This window comes from Micropterus dolomieu, linkage group LG23 (genome assembly GCF_021292245.1).
Source record: "Micropterus dolomieu isolate WLL.071019.BEF.003 ecotype Adirondacks linkage group LG23, ASM2129224v1, whole genome shotgun sequence".
Classification (NCBI taxonomy): domain Eukaryota; kingdom Metazoa; phylum Chordata; class Actinopteri; order Centrarchiformes; family Centrarchidae; genus Micropterus; species Micropterus dolomieu.
The window spans coordinates 34939659-34962578 of NC_060172.1; the positions used below are offsets into that span (position 1 = coordinate 34939659).

Here is a 22920-nt window from a genome sequence, read left to right on the forward strand (position 1 = left end):
GAGCATTTTATCAATTTACCACTCTGCTTCTTACAGGGATGGGGATGCATTAGAATTATCAAAGTAGTTCAAAGCAGAATGCTAATGCGGGGGCGGCTGTGGCTCAGGAGGTAGAGCGGGTTGGCCGTTAATCGGAAGGTCGGAGGTTCAATCCCTGGCTCCCCTGGTTGCATGTCAAAGTGTCCTTGGGCAAGATACTGAACCCCAAATTGCCCCTGGCGGCTATTCCGCCAGTGTATGAGTGAGTGTGAATGTTAGTTTCCGTTTGAGCTCTTAGGCTCAGTGTATGAATGTGTGTGACTGGTGAATGCAGATGTAGTGTAAAAGCGCTTTGAGTGGTCGAAAAGACTAGAAAGGCGCTATACAAGTACGGAGCATTTGCATTTAAAAGGAGGATTTATTTTGGAGAAGAGGAAGGTCTGTAGTTAGCCTTACAGAAATGCCAGAAAAGCTCAGATTAAAAAGTAAGCTTTGGCCTCAAAAGTCTCCCCTACCTGACACAGTGCTAATGTGCTGGAGCCTGGCCTTAATCTGGATCATGCTGGAGCTAATTACCATCTGTTCACTTACACTTCCTGGCACACTGGTGGCTGCATCTCCACCAGGAGTACATGCCACTTATATTCCCCACTGTGTTGACACAATGTTTGACAAACATCCTTAGGTATTATTTATGTAGAATTTAACAGTCAAAAGCTCAGTTAATCTGCTTCATCAGGACTGTGTGGGTGTGGATCAGATGTGTCTGTTGGCAACACTGTCTCTTCACATTATGATTCAAATGTTGCTCAACTCTGACTGGTGCACAGAAATACACGACTTTTTTTTGACCCACTTAACAGCTCAGTCTGTAAGGATTGGACTGGGAACCGGAAGGTTGCCGGTTTGATTCTAGCAGAGCGGGCACTGGTAGCTGTAGAGGTGCCAATTAACTTCCTGGGCACTGCTTCGAGCAGGCCCCAACTGCTCGCCACACTGAGTGGCAGCCCTCTCACTCTAAAATCTCTCTGTGTGTTGCTATGGGTCCTGTTTATGCATGTGGGTGACTTTTGGGCCTGTGTGTAAATACTAACATAATAATAACAGACTGAGTTTCACCTCGTGGGATTAATAGCCATTTTTAGCCAGTCTGAATTTCTGTCTGTTTGATCACTTCCATGGCAGAAACCCTTTTGATGACTCATGCAGATAGGCATCTACTCAGACAAAAACAATCTCTCTCAGGCTCACTCACACTCCCACACATTGTTTATTGGATCATCTAGGGTGGAATGATATTTTATACGTAATTTGGCTCTGAAGGTTCATCACTACCACAGACACCTTTCATACTGTCACATTATTTTGCAATTGACAATTGTTATTTGAAACATGGTTAATATGAAAGTATTGATTATAGCCGCTTTAATTACAGTGTGGAAAACCTTTCATAAACTCAATCGACATGAATATGGCAAACTTTTTACATGAAAGTGTCATAGATCATTACTTCAGAAATTGCATCTGATTTGAACATTGTGTTTTGGATCATGTAAAGCTTGACATTTTAGGTCATTGTGGTTCATTTATAAGTCAAACAGATAAAGTTTCACATTTTCTAGAAACTGCTGTTGAACAGACCTGTCTAATTCATCTATACCACTGATAGTGTGTATCTAGGCTTCATATACTATATTATATGAACTATTACTATTCCTATACATATAGGATGATCATTCAACCATCCTTCATTATATGCTGCTCTGGCAGACAAAATGTAACTACAGATATTGTTCACACTTATATATTGTTTACACTGTAATTTTACACCATCCAGCACAAACACAGCATTCATATAAATTGCAGTTCTATATGCGAATCATAGCAGCCCTGAAGGTGATGAGGGATTTAACCACCAGTTCATTGATGCTTTGTATTTTTACTCAGCATTCAATCCACCACACTACTGGGCTCTTGTAGTGGGGGGAGGAAGTGCAGTCACAGGTCCAGTGCTGTGCTTGACACGAGGAATCATATTTCACTAGGACATCTGAAAGATGGCGTGGTTTGGTGCTATATGCCAGTTCATGCACATCCATCTTCTGGATGACAGTTTGACTTGTTAGACGAGGCTGGGATGAATTATTGTGTGAAGAAGTCTTTATGCTCTTCTTAGAATCCATATGTAGTCTTCCTCTGTATGCCTTGTTCACTCATCTCCAGCTTCCAGTGACATGAAAGCTCTAACCTAAAAAACAAGAATTAGATGTAAGGTAATGCCGGCTTCTTATATTTAAAGAGAATATATAAAAAATAAAATTGTGGTTGGGACCAAAAATAAAAAATTATAATAGAAAATTGATTAAACAAGGCAATAAGTGATATCACAATCAGGCTATGACATCAGCATAAAATGCTTACATCATTTACAACTACATTCTTCCAGCAGTTAGCTACCACGTTTGTAGTGTTGAAGTTAGCCTCAGTGTAGTCTGTTTTTAGCTATATTTTCTCCAGTTTTCTCCGTTTTTCATATACAGTCTATGGTTTTTCACAGTTTTCATCCTTCACAGCAGCACAGCTTCAGCGCTTCTCTGTCTCTCCACCTTTTTATATACAGTCTATGCTCTCCACACACAACAGCAGCAGGAAAAACTTGTGCTAGCTCCCAGAGACACGGGAGCAGGTGGGTGGGCCTACCTGCTGTCAGTTGATTGGCCAAACTAACCTGTCTGTCTATTTTGCCCTGGTAACTGAATTGTAACCCTTTAAAGCCCTTAGATAAGCTCTCAAGTTACATTTCAAGGATAGAATCACTCTCATACTGATTTTTATAGGGTTTTCCTATTTTTAAACCTAGATCACTTCATCTGTGTTACATGTAGGTCCTCTGTGTCTGTGGAAAGTTCAGTGAGGGTAGCCATTTCTGTGTAAACCACAGGAGAATAGTCCCAAAGTAGTCTATGTATATATATATATATATCTTTTGTTTGAATCAGTTGAATGTCCTTGTATGTTTGTCTCGCTCCCTACTGCTGGAAACAGGGCTCCACTATGTTCTATCTCCCCTCCCAGTTCTCGCGACTCACATGCCTGTTCATTTTAAAACAACAAAAGGGGAACGTTTGACCAGCCAGTGGTGTAACTACATCACTCAGTCAGGGAGAGACTTAACTTCATCGGCGCAGTCCAGCCAAACAAAAACACCACAAGCAAGTGGGCAAGTGTTCTGCAGTGAAGTAAATGAAAGACCTCATGCTGTCTATAACCACTGTCTCACATAGTGAAATCTAATCAAATGATTTGTCTTAAAACATGAATCAGTGGTGCAAAGACTGACAGTAAATTTGCTGTAGCAGCCAATAACACCACTCCTGCATAATTACCTGTTGAAATCTAATTAAACTGAAACTGAAAAAAACTCACACACACATACCAGTAGGTCAAAAGCCATAATTTGAAACCCAATAAGGAAGGCTACATTAATTCTTCTCTGCGTTACCATCTCTGCTATTTTCTGCTCTTGATCAGGGAATCTAATGTGATATTACTTCCGTCCCAGGGCTGGGATTATTATTATTATTAGTATTATAGTATTACTAGATTATAATTCCAGGCCTGGCTGCATTGTCTGCTTTGGATTCTTAGGTAGCCTTTTTTATTGCCACTGTTTGTCCACCATATACCCATGCTGCAGCCGTGACAAGGACAATTGTAGCATGAACACTTTGGATTTAAATGCTCCGTATTTGTATAGCACCTTTCTAGTCTTTTTGACACTACATCCACACAGATTCATTCACTGAGCGCTCAAACAGAAACTAACATTCACACGCATTCATACACTGGCGGAAAAATAGAGAAGATATGGGATTTTTGGGATCACTTTAGTTCTTTGCTGAAGTTTTCAGATTTTTATAATTGGCCATCCAGCTCCAATTCACCAAGACAGTTTTTTTTACTTCTTCATAACTGTTATGTGTTCAAAGATTCTAAATTTGAGCTGAATTCCCCTGAATGACTTGTGTTTGCACTACCAGAGGAAACATGCACCTTTTTCATAGTCTTCTTCATTCAACCATAGCTAATGTTGGTCATTGTATACTCAGTTGCTTTAACTTGAAAGCAGCTTTGTGTGTGATTTCCTTGAAAAAATTAAAATAGATGCATGTTTTTTGCATGAATCTTTGTGTTTCATTATCATTGTTTTTCTTCACTTTAAGTGTCAAACCAAATACACTAAATAAATTGTCTTCAAGGAAAATCAAAGAGTGTAGCGCAGCCTGGAGTTTTGGCCTAAAACCTCAACACATTCAATAATGAGATGGTACTGTTGGTGAAAAGCATTTAATGATCAGAGCTGTGCGAGTTTTCCATAGTACTGATTAGGTGAACTAGGAAATGTGCCGTGCTAGTTAATAATGACAGAGCAAACTGACTTTACTCATCTTAGTTGAAACATTGTGATTTATTATTTGTGGTTTGTTTTAATATTTTGCTTAATTACTGTCCACAATATCATCTTGAAATATAACTTGTGTTCTAACTGTAGTTAAAGATTTAATATCAGTAAATGTCAGGTCGGAGCTGAGGAAGAATACAGCTGCCTCTTTTAGCGCACTTGCATCATCACTCCGGAATGACAAGAATCTGAGCTGCTTCTTATTCAGCTGAAAGCTCAAAGAGAAAGAGCTGGAGCATGAAGACGTTAGTGTCCTTTGTCTTTGATCTGACCTCCAACCATCCATCTTCTCTCCACCCCTTTCTTCCCTCCTCTCACATTGCATATGACTTGGCTTTGCTGATGACAGTGCTCTCTTACTTTTGTGGACAGAGGAAATGGTTTTCTAGTGGCGTTGCACAAAGGTCTCGTCCCACTGAGCCCAACCTCTTGCACATCTGCCAACTAACTTAATGGGAGGTATGCTTGAAATGTGGTGTCACGACATTTGGAGTGACTTCATTGTGTGGCGTAGCTTTATACACTTTGTCCACAGCCATCCATTACTAGATATTTATAATTCGGAGGCACTGCCTAGTCTAACCACAGTCTCATTCATGGTGTCAGAAAACTTTTTTAGTTTTTAGTTTTACCCTTCTGTTCTTCCTGCCCACTGATTAAAGGATAGAAAGTATGAACAGTGTGACACTTTTATTTATTTATTTTTGTTGCTGGATTTCCTATGACTTTGGAAATTCTAAACACCCTTTGACAGTAACACAGCTTTACTGGAATATTTGATGTGCACAAGCATAACAGTATTTGAGATAGGGGAGAACACTTACTGCTCACTTCATCGCCCACACCGAATCAATAGGGGCCCTCTTCACTTTGTGTTTTGGTAGTACAGTATCTTTTTAATAATAGTAACAACATGTTGCCTTTTGTGTTGCAGTGTGGTGTTCAGAAAGCATTACTGCCTTGTATGGAGAGACAATTGTTATACAATGTAACAATGGAGCTCCGGCACCAGAGGATCTGATGTTCATCAAGTGGAAATACGTAAGTAGATACCACAGACTGTATAAAACACGGTCGTAGTCTCTGTTACGCCATCCATATGTTTCTCAAGAAGGATGGTGAAGCTCAGTGTGTGAGGCTGTGGCCGTCACCGTCTTGGCAGTGGCTAACTCTGGCTAAGCCAAAAGTAGGCAAAGAGGTGGAGCTAGCAGACAGCTAGCCGCTAGTCACCTGTGACAGCACCCACCTGTCACTCAAAGTGGCCATTCCCTTTTAATCCAATCCATTTTATGTATACAGCACATTTAAAAAAAACAAAGGTTTACAAAGTGCTGGACAAGAAATAAAACATAAAAACACATAAAACAACATAAGACCACACAGTTCTCATGCTTGGTTAAAATCCAGGGAATACGAGTTTTAAGACGGGATTTAAAAGCTTCGAGGGTCGGGGGCCAATTTGACCTGTGGAGGTGGCTCATTCCACAGTTTAGGGGCTGCTGCTGAAAAAGCTTTTCGGAGCGACCAGCGTTGATAACTTTAACCATAAAATTCACGGGTGAGTTACAAATTCAACCCGCTACAGTTGTCATAAAGGGGGAAATAAGATACAGAGACCAAAGCCGTTTTTTGTACCAGGCTGTAAACATGTTTATTTCTGCAGTAGAGATGGGCATTTTAACATACATGCCATGGGTATTATTCACTTTTGGAGCCAGCCTCAAGTCACCATTTTGTGACTCTCAATAAATGCAAACTTTCCCAAGACATTCAATGAGATAAAAGAAAAGAAATAAAGGAGGACGACATTAACTGATTGGGCTATCTTTGTATGTGAGTATTTGACAACACATTGTCACATCAGTTTTTACAGATTTGATGAAATGAGCTTATGGGTATTTTTTGATAGCATGAGAAGTACTGAAATACAGACAAACATTAGCACCCAATGGGATAGGAAGAGCTAAATGTACACCTGTGTCATTTCATAGATTTAGTCAGAATAATTGAAATATATGAAAAAGTAAAGAAATCAGAAAAGCTAAGTAAATATGTTCATGAATGAATTAAAGAATAAATCAGAAAATACGCAAGGGGATATCATAAATGAAAAATAGCATAAAAACACATCTGTCACAGGCAGAGTCATCAATTGTCACATACATCAAATATGCACAACTGTATAACACATCAGCAACCTGGACTACAACATGCTTTTCATAAACTCTGTTCGTTTGAATGCAGAGGACATTCAAGTACTATCTGTTTTTGTGCAAAAATGTAGAAACGAAATGCTAAATCTGCAGTCGAGTGAAAGAGCAACAGTGTGTCTCTGAGTCTTCATTTGGCTTTAGCATCATCTTAATTTAATGTCGTGTTCCCGTATACCATATAATAATATGGTGTTTCACTTTATTCTGTGATCAGTAGGCTTTAGCTTCTGTCTTTATTTTTTTTCAGTTTGACTGCCTGAATACAACCTTCAAATGCAAAACTGTCTGCTTCTTTCTGAGAATGCTTTTTCCAAAAATTAGTCAATATTTCTCCAGAGATTGCAGTTATAGACAGTGGCAGTGCCGTGCTAAAAGTCCGACTGGTCCAACAGTTTGTCGGACTTAGCGACAGTAACTAAGGAGGGCGTGGCTTAGCAAAGGGTCAGTTAGAATCTTAAGTTGTAATTTAATGCCATATTTAATACTGTGCCCTAGATTGTTACATTATGTATGTCTCTTTTTAAATAAAATGTGAATGAGGAAGAGTGATGTACAGATACTAAAACACCAAACCTTTCTTTTGTCTCCTTATCTTTCTTATATTGTCACATTTCAGGAAAAAGAAGATGGCACTCTTGGCGATCTGTTGTTGAAACAAGCCCACAGCAGCCAGGCCACAGTTCAGGCCACAGACAGCTATGCCCAGCGGGTCAGCATCGATGATAAGTTCAGCCTACACATCACTCAGGCCTCACTCAAAGACGAAAAGACCTTCACCTGCATGGTTGTGTCAGAATCCAACCTCAGGGAGTTCCCCGTCTCGGTCACTGTTCATAGTAAGCTCAGTATTCACACTACAACAGTGTTTGTCCTTACAACCTCTTATTGAATGAATTTGAAATATTTGTTTTGGTGGAATAATCATCTTTCATGCTAAGCACTTGTTGCTGTGGTTTTCTGCGCAATCAACATTGATATATGTCATTGCACTTAGTCACAGAAGGTAACAAGATTTTAAAAGGGAAACTCTTGTTATTGTATCCTAAAGTGTTTTTATCTTAAAACAGACAAAAGTACCTGTCAACATGCATCTTGTTACATAAATGTTCTGACATGTTGGTCCCATCTCTTTCACTTAATGTTTGAGGATCATTAGTGACTTTTTACAAAAAAGTAACAATAGCAGTCTGATAAGGTTGACACTGTAACAGTTTTCCAAGATGGACTCGATAGCTTGATCATCTGTGGCAGGTCTCTTTCCAAATTTAGGCCTGTTGTAACTGCTTTCATGGGCAGTAATAATAAAATAACAGTTTGCTCCTTGCTGCGGATCAGAGGTTTCCCTTTTAAACAATCTGGGACGCTTTTAAGCAGATCAAAGTGGAAAGAATGGCTCATTTTCACTCTTTGCTGCTGCTCTCCCTGTATTAGACTTTCCATGTATGCACATAGAATGGCAGGGAGGTGAGCTCACCCCACCTTATGGCTTTTCACGTAGGCAAGTGAAATCTCAGAGGTCCTAGAACAGAGCCATACCGCCAAACATAACTAATGCAGATCAATAAAGGTTTCTTTAACTAAGGCCCTGACTGAAGAACAATAAGTGCATGCTCTCTAGAAAAGCAAGGCAAGTTTAATTGAATAGCACATTTCAACAATTTAAAGTGCTTTACATATAAGCAACATAGCGCTATATATAAGACATTTCAATACAATTGAAAAGAGTTAACAAGGTAAAACAAGACGATAAAAGTGTGTGCAGTGTAAAATATTAATCAAACCCCATATTTGATTTAATAAAAGGCAGCAGCAGAAAGAAAAGTATTCAGCATTGATGTAAAAGAACAGAGTTTCAGCAGACCTGCAGGATTCTGGGAGTTTGTTCCAGATATATGGAGCATAAACTGAACGCTGCTTCTCCGTGTTTAGTTTTGACTGTGGGGATGTAAAGCAGACCTGTCCCATACCACCTGAGAGGTCTAGATGGTTCTTGATGTAGCAGAAGATCACATTTACATTTATTCTTTTAGCTGACGTGTCAGAGGTCGCATGCCTCTGGAGCTACAAGGGGTTAAATGTCAGGGACACAGTGTGGGATTGAACCTGGGTCTCTCATTTTGGTAACTTTGTGTGTCTGTGTAATAAACCATGTCAAAATAAGTATTAGTAACATTCAGTGATATTGTTTCAACTGTGTGTCCCCAGTTTGCAACATGCAGTCACATAGTGTGCAGCTCAGTACGCTGCATGTCCTTCAAGCAGGAATTCTTGTGTTGTCCTTTCTCTAGGGCTAAACTGTGGTCACTGGGCACTATAGCATTAAAGAGGTGGTATTATGCTTTTTAGCTTTTCCCCTCTCCTTTATTGAGTTATATTCATTTTTTGTGCATGTAACAGGTTTGCAAAGTGAAAAAGCCCAAAGTCCAGCCCAAAAGGAGTTCCCATCTCCCACAGAAAACTCTGCTCTGAACTGAAAACAGCTCGTTTGTAGCCCAGCCCTTCACTTCCTTTACTTGTGACGTCACAATGAAAATACATGTCATAATGCTCGCTGAGCGGCTACTCCAACACGCCCTCAAAAACACCGGTGGAAAAACACTGAGCTGCAGCACACACCTCTCCCTTCCAAACACTAGCTACCCTCCAGGCAGTCAATGGACATAAAGTTGTTACTGTGATGTAGAGACAGAGCTCAGTTAAAACTTTATGGATGAAAAATACTTTTGTTACAGAATAATAACTCACCACTCTGAAACTATTGCTCCAGTCCATGTTACCAAGCTGAATCAAACCTGTTTACCAGCTACTCGCTGACCCGCCCTTCTCTGCTTCTGATTGGCTGGTAGTCCTTAACTAGGAACTGCGCATGTGCAACTCCCAACAAAGATCATTTAGAAACAAGATGTATCACTCCATAGCTAAAACGAAGGAGCTACAGCAATTTTGAACCTGAAAATGAGCATAATACCACCTCTTTAAGTTTCTTTTTATGTTTTTGAGCTTTTGTTAATTTAATAATTAGGTTTCTCCTGATTAATGGTTAGAGAGAAGTGCTGCTCTGAAGTTGTAACTTTCAGGACCTGATGATAAAAGGGACACTTTTGGGGGTTCTCTCTAAATTCACTGTGCTTTAGAAACAAAACTTGTTCAAATGCATTTCTGCTATATTTCTAAACCAAAGACAGTTTGTATGTTTCACTAATGAAATAGGATGCTGTTGTAACTAAACTAAACGTTGTAAAAACTTCAGCCAACCTCTGGTGCTAAGAATGCAAGTGCAGCCTTAATTTTATTTGTCCTTCCTATTTGAAACAGATTTAGTTCCATGTAGAGCTTCATATCCTCTCAGACATATGCAACATCACTTTTTATTTGTCCCCACATTATTCAAAGAATTGGAATGCAGGTAATTCCAGTCCATCTGAATATGCTTCCTCTTTTTCTGAGATCTATTACGTCTTTATTTTCACCTCACCTTGCTTTTAATGTGTGTGTACTTAAAAAGACAAATTATATCAAGTTTTTTCTTGCACAACAACTGGGGAGTGTGGTTTGTGGGTGGGAGAGGGTGAGTTGGCTGTCTGTGTCTGTGTATTTATAATGTTCAGTATGTTTGTCAGGTTAAGCTGTATTTGATTATGTTTGATTTTGTGTTTGTCTATAGGGCCCTCTTGGAAATGAGATGCTACATCTCAAGGGGCTACACTTTCATGAAATTCAAAATCGAATCTAATACACTTCAATTACACAACACTGCATAAATGTGAACTGAATTCTATCAGATGAATGGATAGATTACAGCAGCTGAAGGTTAAACATAAAGAGAAACGCACATCTTGCTTCACCTGATTCAGATCACTGTAATAAATATATCACTTATTTTTCATCTCCTTTGATCAAACAAAATGAAATAAGTTTAAGAATCTGAACTGCTCCAAATGTGCCAATTTTATGTTGTTAAGGAGATTGTTCTGGTGTTCATTTATCCCCAAAAGTGGTAAAACCAAAATGTGCACATATTTAGTCCTCTTCAAATAAAGCCATGCAGACTGATTGTTTAATATTGTCATGTTACAAGCTGTTTTGGTGTAATTTACAGATGCTGTGTTTACTGATGTAGACAGAAAATCTTTAGTACTGACTAATTAACCAAAAACAGTTACATTTGTCAAGCTTATACAAAGATACATGGGTGACACGTTACGGATTCCAAAACCTGATTCTCTCCTTTTGTGTTTGCAGAGAAACCGTCATCAGTTCAGGTTATGGAGAAGTCTAAAGCACTGCAGAAGGACAAACCTGTAATGGTAAGAAATACTATGGCCTTTACATTTTTGAACCTGCCGCTTCACACCACATGAATTCTGCACATGTAATGTATTCGTGGGCTGAAGTAATGTAGTGTTATGTACTAATTGCTCTTTGTCTATTTGATTGAGCTTGAGAATTTCATAAACTCATCATAAATTACTTTTGTTGGTACGTGGTGCACATGTTATATTGAAATATTGTCACTGTGGTCCCTGGCTGGGTCATGCAGAAAGCTGACATGTTGACTCATTTACACAGTCCAAGCAGCCTGAGGTTTCTGAGGAAGTCTAGAATGTGCACTTCTGTATTTTTGTTGCTTTTCCATGACTTTATTGGTGATTATTTTTTAAAGCATGCCAATTGATTTATTGATTTATGCCTTGTTCCCAGATAGATACTGGTTTTCATTTCTTCCAGCATGGTACAGCATAATCAACATGATGTTTAAGCTCTATTAAAAGAGGAAGCACATTGTAGTGAACCATTAGTCACCTTTCTATTTTGGTCAGAATTCTGTTGCTGTCACATGGTGCTGGTGCATTCAAAGACACTCTGACATTTGAGATTTGATAGATACTAAACTGCTTTTTTCCTATTAGAAACAACCAAATTCACACTGTGATGTTTGCAGATGTTTGTCTCCTGCAGTAGGTTTGTGGACATCATGGCTAACATTAATGCAAAGGTTTTCAGTTTCAAGTGGATGACTGTCTGTTATTGCACATTGGAGCATTTGTTTTGAAAATGGTCTCTGTTCACAACATTGGAATAACTTTGTAATGGTTGAGAGTTGTTCACTATGATAGATATGTTTCCACATTCACACACCTAATGTAGCCTCTGCTGCAAACACATCAGCGTGCCCCCCTCTTTCTGTCTCACTTTCCCTGTATATGTCTGCTCCATTTACTTTCTCCATCAGTAGGCTACGTTATAAAATGTCACCGAAGAACCACAACTCATCGTCAGGATATTCCCACCCGCGATACCATTCACAGCAGCAGTCAGTTAACTCTAAAAGTCCCTTAATCAATAATGAAACTATCCATTAGTTATGGCCCTATTTTACTGATAGGAATCTGAATTAATCGGATATTGAAATATCCGATTAATTCATGGCCTTTCTGAAATGATAGGCTAAGTGAAACACTGCTGAGTTTTTGATCATAACAAGGTCAAGGACATCAGTCAACAGTCAGGCTGTACTTCATAGTGATTGGGCCAAGCTAACTGACCAGAAGTGTCAGAACTAAGATCAAGGTTTTCTTTTTCCATTGACTGTGATGGTAGATGATGTATTAGTTAGGGTTGTAATCCGTTTGATCAGAAACAGATACACACTGTACTTGGATAGGAGCCTTTGCTTTGAGGTGAAAGGCACCATACATGCACACAACACATGCACATACATTCACACATAAGCATTGTAGCGTTCACACTGACTTCCCTCTTAAAGGCTTAATAATCTCCTGATTTTTCCTGCTTCACATCACATAATGATCAGAATATACCTGCAGGGTCAATGCCAACATCTCAACACTTTCGGCCCTGTGCTCTGCTTCGGAACAAGAACACTCCACTGTGCTCTGCATTTCGAAAGACTCAAAATCACTGTCCACCCACTGACATTTTAAGCTGCTGAGTGATTGTATTAATAAATTAGCTGAGTGGTTATTAAATTAACAATGTGAATGATGACAGTATGTATACTGAACCAGAAAGGACTTTTCCACATATGCTTCCTTTGGTAACATAACTCAGCTACTCAGCTACTACTGTTTGACTACTGTATTTCCTGACAGAAGGCATGTTTGTTCTGAGTCACGTACACTCAGAGGTGCAGGCTGTACTACAGGATATGAAAGCAAGCAGTTTGGGGAAAGGAATGTTCTCATGACTCACTCCTATCTGGTTCACACACAGCGGATCTCTGCTGCCGCTTGACCTTCAGTCCTGAAAAGTTAACACAGCAAGTTTATGAACACAAAAACTAGTTAACATTCTAAATTAGATTTGTCTTTTCTGGCCTACATCCAACATTCTCCTGTTAAAGTTGGAAAGCAGACAACATTATAGTTTTAAAGTGAAGCTGCTAATGACAGGTATTTTGTGCAGATTTTGTGTGCAATGTTTCCTACACAGTTACTCTCTTCCGGCGCAATAGCCTACTTACTGTCCAACATTAACACAGGACTTGTGTAAAATTGTTGCATTCAATCAATTCAGGTATAAGGCATAAACAAACAGTTTGTATTGTTCAGTTAATAAATGTCAGAACTTCCATTCTGACAGTTGATACTGACGACACCAGATTAAATGAAATACACTCATCTGTCACATTAGGGCTGTTTAGGGCTGGGCGGTGAATGGGTATTGTAAGGTATATCGGTATGTACAATTCGACAATTTCGTATATTGTAAATTTGCAGACAAACACAGAGTTGTTAACTATCACATTACAAGTCGCGCAAGTAGCCCACTTCATAGAAAATATTGATATATATCTTGTATCGGATGTCAGCGTAAAAATGCAGAGATACGATTTCTGATCCAGCCCTGCCCTAAGTCTTATGTGTGTGTGTGTGGACTTTATTTTATTGTATTTTGTTTCCTTTTCTGTTTTGTTCAGCTGGGAACATGTGTTGCAGCAGATGCAAACCCCGCAGCTTTGATCACATGGAAAAAGAATGGAAAGCCCTTGGTAGCAGATGGCAAAGGTATCGCATCACATGTTTGCTGACACACCCAGAAACTATCCAACAGACACACTGCACAAGATGCTGTCATGTCGGACATCTCCCCCAGTCGCCATCAAGTGTTTTTGTGCAGTGACAGGAGGGTGAAAATCCAGCCTCTCACAGTGGATCGTATTTACCCCAAAAAATAGTTTAAACAGTAAACAAGAGAAATACATCATTCACTGTTGTTTACTTCCCGCCGAAGGGTGCAGTAATATGATACTGCATCTGACTTTTTGACAGTAATGACAGTAAACCAGTTTACAGTTTGTTTCATCCTCTCTGGGAGCAGTCAGTGAGTAGACAATCACAGAACTGTTCCAATAGGCAACGTTTGCAGTACTGTTTGACCTGCAGTGCAGGACAGTGTGTGTGTGTACTCATATCACACTACTGTGTATATCTTACTATATCCATATCCACTCCTCACTGTTTATCCTATATATCATTCACTTTATTACTGTGCACTTTACTGCTTGTACACTTCTGGTTAGGTGCTAAACTGTAATTCGTTGCCTCAGTATTCTTTGCAATGACAATGAAGTTGAATCTGATCCTCTGCCTGTCCATCCGTTTCTTTACAGCTGTTGTGATCACCCCCAGCATGAAAGTTGATCCAGCTACAGGCCTATCCACCACCTCCTCCACCCTCCATTATGCAGCCACCAAGGAGGACGTCAACGCAGTCTTTGCCTGTGTGTCCACATATGAGCTGACCAATCAGGAGACTGACCTTGGACGCTTTCCCATTCACTGTGAGTGGAGTACAGCACCGCCATCAGGCTCCATAATTACACCTTCATTATAGCTGCCTACATACAGTTGGTTGTGAAAAAAATTGGGGGTCTAAGGTGAAGTTACTTCTCCAACAAGTATTTTTGATACTTGTTTAGTTGGCGGTTTAATGATTTGACACTAGGGGGATACTTATTGAGAATATGCAGCTCTCTTAGAAGCTGAACAGTGACATTACCTTTGTCCTTGTAAATGAAATAAAAGACTGCACCAAGGTTTTGTGCATTTAAAATAGAAGAAAAGCAGCATCACATTAATTTGTACGTTTGGATGGAATAAAGATTAATGCAAATAACCACTGCCCCTGATTTATCACTGCTGGCCACTCCAGCAGAGGAGGCTATGTCTGAAATTGTACGTCTAATAAAAGCAGTGTCAAATCAACTGCACTATGTTCTCAGACACACACACAGAAATGCCTAATGAAAATATTTATTTATAGTTATTAAGTAGGCCCTTATCATTATGTTTTGGAGCAAAAATCTCCACACACCACCCTCAGCTTTCATTAGTCAGGCTCCAGGCTGTAGAAATGTGAAACAACCATCCCCCTAACACTGTATGAGGCATACTGTCCTAACAATTTAGTTATCATACAGCACACAGTGCATATAGGTGTGTAGGACTGAACAGCTTGTCGTGGGAGAAGGTTTATCACAAAGCTCTGGAAACTGCACATAATGATGATGCAGTGAACAATGTGCTTGCTGAGCTTTTGTACTGAGGTTTTCAGGATCTGAGCGTTTGGGGGAATTCCAACAGGGAAGAACAGTCAGTGCACTCTTTGTGTTCCTGATCACATCCCTGAACTGTGGAGAGCAGATGGAGTGGGAAGCTTGGATCAATAAATAAACGTGGTAAACTTGGGAGGCCTCGGCAGCAGCAAGTTCATGGGGGGTTTAACAATTTGTAAGGTAGTGACGTGGCTTTGTCCACTTTATACCTGTGTAAGGAGGGCGGCCTGCACACCTGGTTGATCAAAGAGGGTCACCTTTGTTCAATGGATATGTGTTGCATAATCCCTGACTTGATCCAGTGTGAAGGTGATTTATTAATAAATAAAGTCAATAAAAGGTGTCTGAAAATATGACATTCCCTCTTAAAGTTTTCCCCTCTGAACCTCTCAGATCCATCAGAGAACATTAGCCTACAAATTATGCCCAAGGAGTCCATCGTAGAAGGAGATAATGTGACACTGAAGTGTCACGCTGATGGCAACCCTCCTCCCAGCTCCTTCTTCTTCTACATCAAGGTCAGTCAGAGCCCAAACTTCAACCTCAAGCAGCTAACTTCTGTCTGCTCTGAAATAATAGTTGATCATTGAGAATCCAGCCATCCAGACTGGCACCACTTACCACACATTTGAATTAGCTTTTTGGAAATTGGCTTTGAAATGGAAAATATATCATTCAAAAGGCAAACTTTGGTGTTGGTGGTTCAATTTCAAGTGTTACACTCACTGATATCGAGTTATTTTTTTGGATTTTTAAAAAGCCTTGTATTATTAATTAAATAGACCTCTGCATTGCATTCCTCTTTTAAAGAATGACTCCTGTTCACACTTTCTTCTTTTCTTCTCATTTCCTGATAGTCTATCAGGATGACAGCAGCTAACAGTACCTCTATCCTCTTTGTTCTCCTTCTCTCCTATCTCCGCCAGGGCCAGAAAATGCTGGTGAAAAATTCGGACAACTTCACTTTGACTGCCGTCAACAGAGAGTCTACGGGTGAATACAAATGCTCCCTAGCTGACAACGAGAAAATGGAGGCCTCCAAACGCATCGTTGTTACCTGTGAGTACTCATGACATATGCAGGGCCTCGGCATACTGTACCACAAGAAGCAGGGAAGTCCCTGCTGCAGCACAGAAACAAACCACCAACTATTGTCCTCGCTCTGCCTGTGCCTTGAGCCAACAAACAGACTTCCTACACTAAAGAAGGCTCTGTTATTTACTGTAAATAAAGTCATGAGAGCAGAGGAATGGTAATCAAATTCAAACTTTGAGAGCCCAGCCTGGCAGGGAGGCAGAGCAAGGAGTGCCAGAGAGGGATTAGAAAATTCTGACATCAAGTGAGCAAAAGTGATAAAGTGTTTGGGTGGGCAAGGAGCTCAGGCAACTCATAAGCTGCACACCCCCCATCTGCAGCACTCACTCTCTCAAGTAATTAGTCCCTTTTTCCCAGGTGTATGTTTATGAGCCTTCAGTTCAAATGGGCCCTATCATTACAATAAAAACACATTTTCCCTCTTATGTCCCAGACTGCAGCTTCAGTGCATTTCACAGCTCTTAAACTTGTCAGTTCCAAACTTTTAAATGATTAAGAGATTTCTGTGACTGTGTATTTGTCTGTGTCTCAGGGGAATGTGCCCACATAGAAAAGGAAAGTTGCTGTGGCTCCGTCTAGCTGGCTGGCACCAAGTAAATGTCCTTTGACAGCCAGCAGCAAATATGATGTGATTTCTGTTTACCTTTTCCTGCCAAAACAGCAAGTCCTGCACTCACATAGAATACACAAATGTTCTGGAGCACAAAATCAGCTTCATCTTCATTCACAGAAAGGAGAACAGCAAGTATTGTGGTGTGTTTTGTTTTCCAGGCATGGGAAATAAACAGGGAACAATACCAATGTATTAACCAAGTGAGATGCCATTATTGAAAAGTTAGGTTCTTAGTTGCTGCTGATTAGCTTTTGTTTTTATTTTGTTTGTCATTTTATTTTATTTGTTTTCACTGCAAAGTAATCAAGGAACAGGTTGTTGTGATTTGGCACTATATAAATAAAATTGATTTTAATTTAATTTATTCATTTAGCTGACACTTTCATCCAACTAGGGGTTAAGTGTCTTGCTCAGGGACACATTGGTGGCATGTGTTTTATCCACTGGCCATCAGTACAAATTTGTGGCTTATATATGTGGAGCTCTATGGCTCAGAGGAATAGGAGATAAGAAGATATAGGCTTTGAATACACACACAATACTTGTTAGTAGGATCTTTTCATAGTGGTCTCGACCTGCACACCCCCATCTGTAGCAATAAAATGTCATCTCATAATAACCTTTGACTCACAGTTTTTATGCTATACTCTACTAACAAGCGCATGTAGGAGGTGTCACATTTGAAAAATATTTTTAAAATCCTTCAAGGTTACCACATCATGGCAGCATTGGTACCCATAATAAGAGGCAGCAAAATGAAAGTGCTCTCCTTCAGCCAGCCGTTATTACTCAATATCATCTGTCTTGTTTTCTCAGACCTGGACCTGAGTCTGAGTCACACTGGCAAGGTTGTGAAGAAACTAGGGGACACCTTGTCTGTGAAGACAGAGAAGAATGCCTCGGGGGACACTACAGTGTCATGGACAAAGGTAATGGTGCTGGGACTGGGGCTGGGTAAGTGGCATCGAAATACAGAAGGAAATGAAAGAGGAGGATTGTCTAACTGCCTGTCAACATTCTCTTTATAGAAGGGTTGGTAGATTTACTCTTTATTGTTCAAAGGCTTATTTACAATATAGCTGATATATTGGGTCTATTTAGTCTACTATATAACAAAAGAAAAAGATAAGATTAGTCTTGCAGCAAAGGGTAATGATGCAATACTGAAGATTAGATGTTTTCTCATCACTGATACAGCCTCACATAATGGTTGCTAAATTTCCAAATTGAGTTCTGAAATTAACATTCCTTCTACCCTGAAGTGGGTATAGAAATTAGATGGATAGATGAAACTGACATCTTGCATATGTTATTGAATGACTGCAAATGGATAATTGATAATGACACTGGATGTGTTACTCCTGCATTTAAATGAGATTTACAGGTACACTTCACAGGTCAGAAAACACAGACTGACATTGTGACACTGGTTTTCAGGATGGAGCGGCAGTTAAGGAGCCGGAGTTTAGTAAGCTGACCTATGCAGATGCAGGAGTCTATGTATGCGAGGTTTCCTTAAGCGGCCTCACACGGCGGCAGAGCTTTGAACTGGTTGTAGAAGGTGAGTCACTGTGTGTGTGTCAGGTTAAATCCTCTGTTGGCTGAAATAAGTGAAATGCTCAAAATGTCTTAGTCTTAATTCATACAGTCCTCTTTTCATTGACAAAATCAAAACCTGGCAGGGTCGAAGTCAGTTGCTTTGAATAAAGATTCAATTTCACATCTCAAAACTAGATTATATAACTTTTAACACTGACTGAACAAAATGTTAAGAATCCATCCAGTTTGACTAGTGGCTAGTCTAGTGCATCTCTTTGTCATAACTGAAGTGCATTCAAAAGTTGAAATCCATAAGGGCTCCTGGATTCAATCTGTTCTTCATAACATCTTGTAAACTCGGTGTACATCACTTGAAATATCTGTGTGATAAAGTGTTACTCAATTGAACAGTAACAACATGTTGTGTGTGTATCAGGAAAGCCTGTGATCACCAGCCTATCCAAGCACCGTGCTGATGATGCCAAACACAAAGTTCTGACCTGCGAGGCTGAGGGAGTGCCAGAACCTAGCTTCCGATGGAGCGTCAATAGCACTAATGTAGGTGTTGGAGCATTGAGTGAATAAGTGCATTTGTGTGTTTAGTATCAGCAGCAAACTGAAGCATAATAACAGCAAAGTGTGCAGTATGATGTGATTAAAGTGTTCTTTGAATTTCTTTACATTTTTATACGGCATGCACAATGACAATGGTGCAGTATCATGAATGAATTTTTTTTAAGAGACCTGACTTTAATACATCAATGGAATACAAAGAGATCAACGGAAATGCAAACAATGTTGCACCTTATAGTGAGGGAGATTTAAAAAAGAATACAACATATAGGACAGACTGTCCACGCAAGTGCAGAACAGGACTCACTCTTAATAAGTAATGTACTTAACAAGATGATCTGTGATGAAGTACTCAAGGCCTCATCGTGAGCAGGCAGTGCTTTAATGAGGCACCTGTTCGATTTAGGTTTGTTGGCAAGGATGAGGATGTTCTGTGTTTATTTCTGCAAAATGAGTTTGCCTTACTCCAATGGCAGATCCAGTTCAGCTCTTCTGACTGATGTTGAAATTTGCGGTATTTTCCTCCAATTATCTGTCTTTCCACTGTTGTCATCCTGTCAAGCAATACACTAAATGTCCTCTAGAGGGGATAGTCAGTAATGTGTGTGCAACCTAAGAGGCTGCTACATGTGTAAGATTTGACCTTTGAAGCCTCTTTTTCCTGTGTCTTTTTGCTGTGCCTTCAGGAGGAGCGCTCCTACATCAACGGCAAAGCCACCCATAAAATCACTGTGATCCCCAAGGTGAACCTAACTGTCACCTGCAGCATCAGCAACAAGCTGGGGGAAGATGTCAGGACCATCAATGTTTCCTCTGGTGAGTTCATGCTTGTCAACCGCTTGGTTGGTTGGCTTTATTTTCAATAATTTTGAGAAATGAGAGAGGCTCAGTAATGCTTATGTGCTAGAGAACTGAAGTTACAGCTTTGATCAGACAAATCAAGTATTTTCACTTGTTTGATGTGGTACCGCCTTTTGTCATTCATTAGATCAAAGTAACCAAGCAGCAAACTGCTGTTACAGACACCACTTGAATGTGGAGAGACTTTTCAGAACATTGTACAACTGCCCTTTGTTCAATTTCAACCTGTTAAAAACAGCAGTTAAGTGTTAATCAACTGTAGCAGAATGTGGAACGTTTGATGTGTGCAGTGCAGCAATTGCACAGAATCCTCACTCTGTGCCTACTATGGAGACTGGAATGAAATAAACTACCAAACACGGACTGCTACAGTGGGATCCTTAATTTAATACATTATGTTCCAATGCTGTTGGAACATAACATAATCCTTACTCTTTCTTTATGTTTGTGATAATCCTCCTTTCTATTGTCCCCCCTCCTTCAGTGTCTTCTGGGTTTGGCTGTATTTCTTGTCTGCTGGGGTGCTAAACCTGTCTTGCCTTTCTTTCCCTGCAGTCCAAGAGTCACTGCCTTGCATACTTTGTAGGCATAGTAAATTGTTGCTGTTAGAATGTATTGTCGCTTTCCTCTTTCTGAAGTTACAGTTTGCTTGTTGTGAGGCACAATCAGAAAACCTTTGCTTTCACTTTGTCAGGCTTTACCTGACTAGGGGTCTCTTACTTTTAGTCTTTGTTATTGTTTTGGGGGTTTATGTATGTTTTGCTTTTATGAGTTCTAATTTATTTATGTTTGATTTCAGTTTTTAAGGAGGAAAAGGAGGAAAAAGGTAAGATTTTGTTTTCTTTTGTCCTTACTTTTACTTTCTAGACTTTTTTTTAGGAGACTATTTTCAAAAACATCAACTAGTCTCTAGGTAAAACCGGGAATCATGGCAAATGGAACTAAACTGTTATCTAGGTGGAATCTATGATTATGCTTCCAATAAACTCCTCTTCATATATAAACTGACCCATATTCATTGCTTCACCTGCAGACAGTATTGTATGAACATGCACTCTCATCTCTGCTTTTCCATCTTTAGTACTTTAATTGGGACTGGCTAACTCTTAGAGAAGATTAGAAACATTATCAAGAGGAGATTTGATCATCTGATGATTATTAAAGGACTGCATAGTTTTGTCATCAGACCTGTCCGTGTATCTCTGATAATGCCATCATCTAAACTACACATTATAAGGTCTTGTAGTAATAAAACAAAAGTAGATTTATACTGCATGTTTATAAAAGATCAGACTTCAGTAACTCCGTTTACCTGGTGAGAAAATGCAGAGTGATGCTGAGTCAGACTGAAGCAGTCAGTAGGCTGCTATGAGTGACTGCCAAATGTGTAAATGTGATGGACGAGAACATCAAACTGACAGTGATGCATTTTCTCGCCTCCATGAAACACTGATATACACACTCCTCTAAAATATCCTGCATGTCATCATGTGCTGCTGATGTTTCCAGAAATATAAACAAACTCTGTGATTTCATGTGGCTACAGTAACAATGACAGCACGTCAGGGAACTTAGAATGTGATAAATTATCAGCTGATCAAAATGAATTGCTTGAGTATAAACTAGTGCAAAGAGGCGTGTTTGAGAAGTTGGTGGTCTGTGCAACCCAAGATCAAATGTTAGCATGGAGCAACAGTGACCGTGAAGGATCTACAGAGGACATATTATGATTTTGATGTGTCCTCATCACACATTACTTTCAGAAACAGTGACTTTCGTTTGGTGCTCTGTTGGAAAGTTCCTGTATGAGTTTAGTGTGTGTGTGTGTGTGTTCTACTGCTGAAGCAGAGTGCTGCTGTCTGTTTTCAGGTGCTCAGCAGGATTCAGAGGACCAGGCGAAGGTCATAGTGGGTGTTGTGGTAGGGCTCCTCTTGGCTGCTGCTCTGGTGGGACTCATCTACTGGCTCTACATCAAGAATTCAAGGTATAGAAACACATTCTTGAGTGTACATTTGCATTTTATAATTCAGTTTTAAGTACCTGCTCAAATCCTTTTGGCACTGCTCTTGCTAGCTGACACTGCATTCCAAACACCAGAATTTGTAATCCTAAAACTGGATTTAGAATAATAAGCAGTCAAGGGTTACAGCCACAGTCTGACAATAGATTGAACAAACTCTCCTGTCTGTCCTGAATATGATTCAGGTGGAAGGCTTTCAGAGCACAGGGCAGAGGGAGACCAGCAGAAGCATGTGTGAGTTCAGAGGAGAAAGTAGGAATGTGGCATGTGCATATTGATAATAGTAGTTATCAAACTTTTCACGTTTATCAGTATTATAAGATGATCAGGTCACTGATCAGTTTTTCAAGTTGAAATGACAGTTGCGACAGTGTAATCAGCTGCATCCTCATGGTCCTAAAGCCTCCATTTAAGTTGATCGAGTTGTCAATGGTTTTTATTAGAATTATTTTATTGATAGACTATAGCCTACATATAATTATGGAGGTCCAGACCTCGGTGACCTCATGGCTGGTTCCGGCCATGCTGTTACACTATGCAAACTACACAGCATGTTATCATGTGCAACGAGCTAACAAGTCTGCAGACACACGACGTATTCAGCAGCAGAACAACAGTTTTTACAGTAGGTAACACTGAGAGCTTCAGTTAACAAGCTGTTAGCAAGTCAGACAGACAAACCATGTTATGTTTTGTCATTCCGAAGTCCCTACATCATACATTGAGCTAAAAGCTAACTTAGCCTGCATTCACTTTAGATGACTCATAAGAATCGAATTGTGGCCCCCTTTCGCAGTGATTTGGAAAAATCTCCTGGAGTGCTGTGTCTTTTCAGTGGTGCAAAACAATCCACGTTGCATGCTGCCCCTGCGTGTATCTGGAATTTTATCGTGGTTTATGATTAAACCGGTAACCGTTTCCTCCCCAGTATGCAGCCTGCTGTGGAGTGACTGATTGTGCCGTCTGCAGCAGGGTGAGAAGGTTTTT

The 22920-nt window shown here is 39.9% G+C and overlaps 1 protein-coding gene across 2 annotated transcripts in view; it reads left to right on the forward strand.

Moving 5' to 3' along the window:
* Window positions 1–22920, forward strand: part of alcama (activated leukocyte cell adhesion molecule a) — a 50260-nt gene that overhangs the window by 23586 nt on the left and 3754 nt on the right. For both annotated transcript variants that reach the window (XM_046038900.1, XM_046038899.1), the window contains exons 2-14: window positions 5376–5482; window positions 7271–7490; window positions 10897–10961; window positions 13595–13682; window positions 14288–14458; window positions 15626–15750; window positions 16159–16291; window positions 17757–17869; window positions 18378–18501; window positions 18916–19037; window positions 19739–19868; window positions 20713–20739; window positions 21783–21897. In XM_046038900.1, coding sequence (XP_045894856.1) covers window positions 5376–5482; window positions 7271–7490; window positions 10897–10961; window positions 13595–13682; window positions 14288–14458; window positions 15626–15750; window positions 16159–16291; window positions 17757–17869; window positions 18378–18501; window positions 18916–19037; window positions 19739–19868; window positions 20713–20739; window positions 21783–21897 — 1540 coding nt within the window. The remainder of the gene's footprint in view (window positions 1–5375; window positions 5483–7270; window positions 7491–10896; window positions 10962–13594; window positions 13683–14287; window positions 14459–15625; window positions 15751–16158; window positions 16292–17756; window positions 17870–18377; window positions 18502–18915; window positions 19038–19738; window positions 19869–20712; window positions 20740–21782; window positions 21898–22920) is intronic.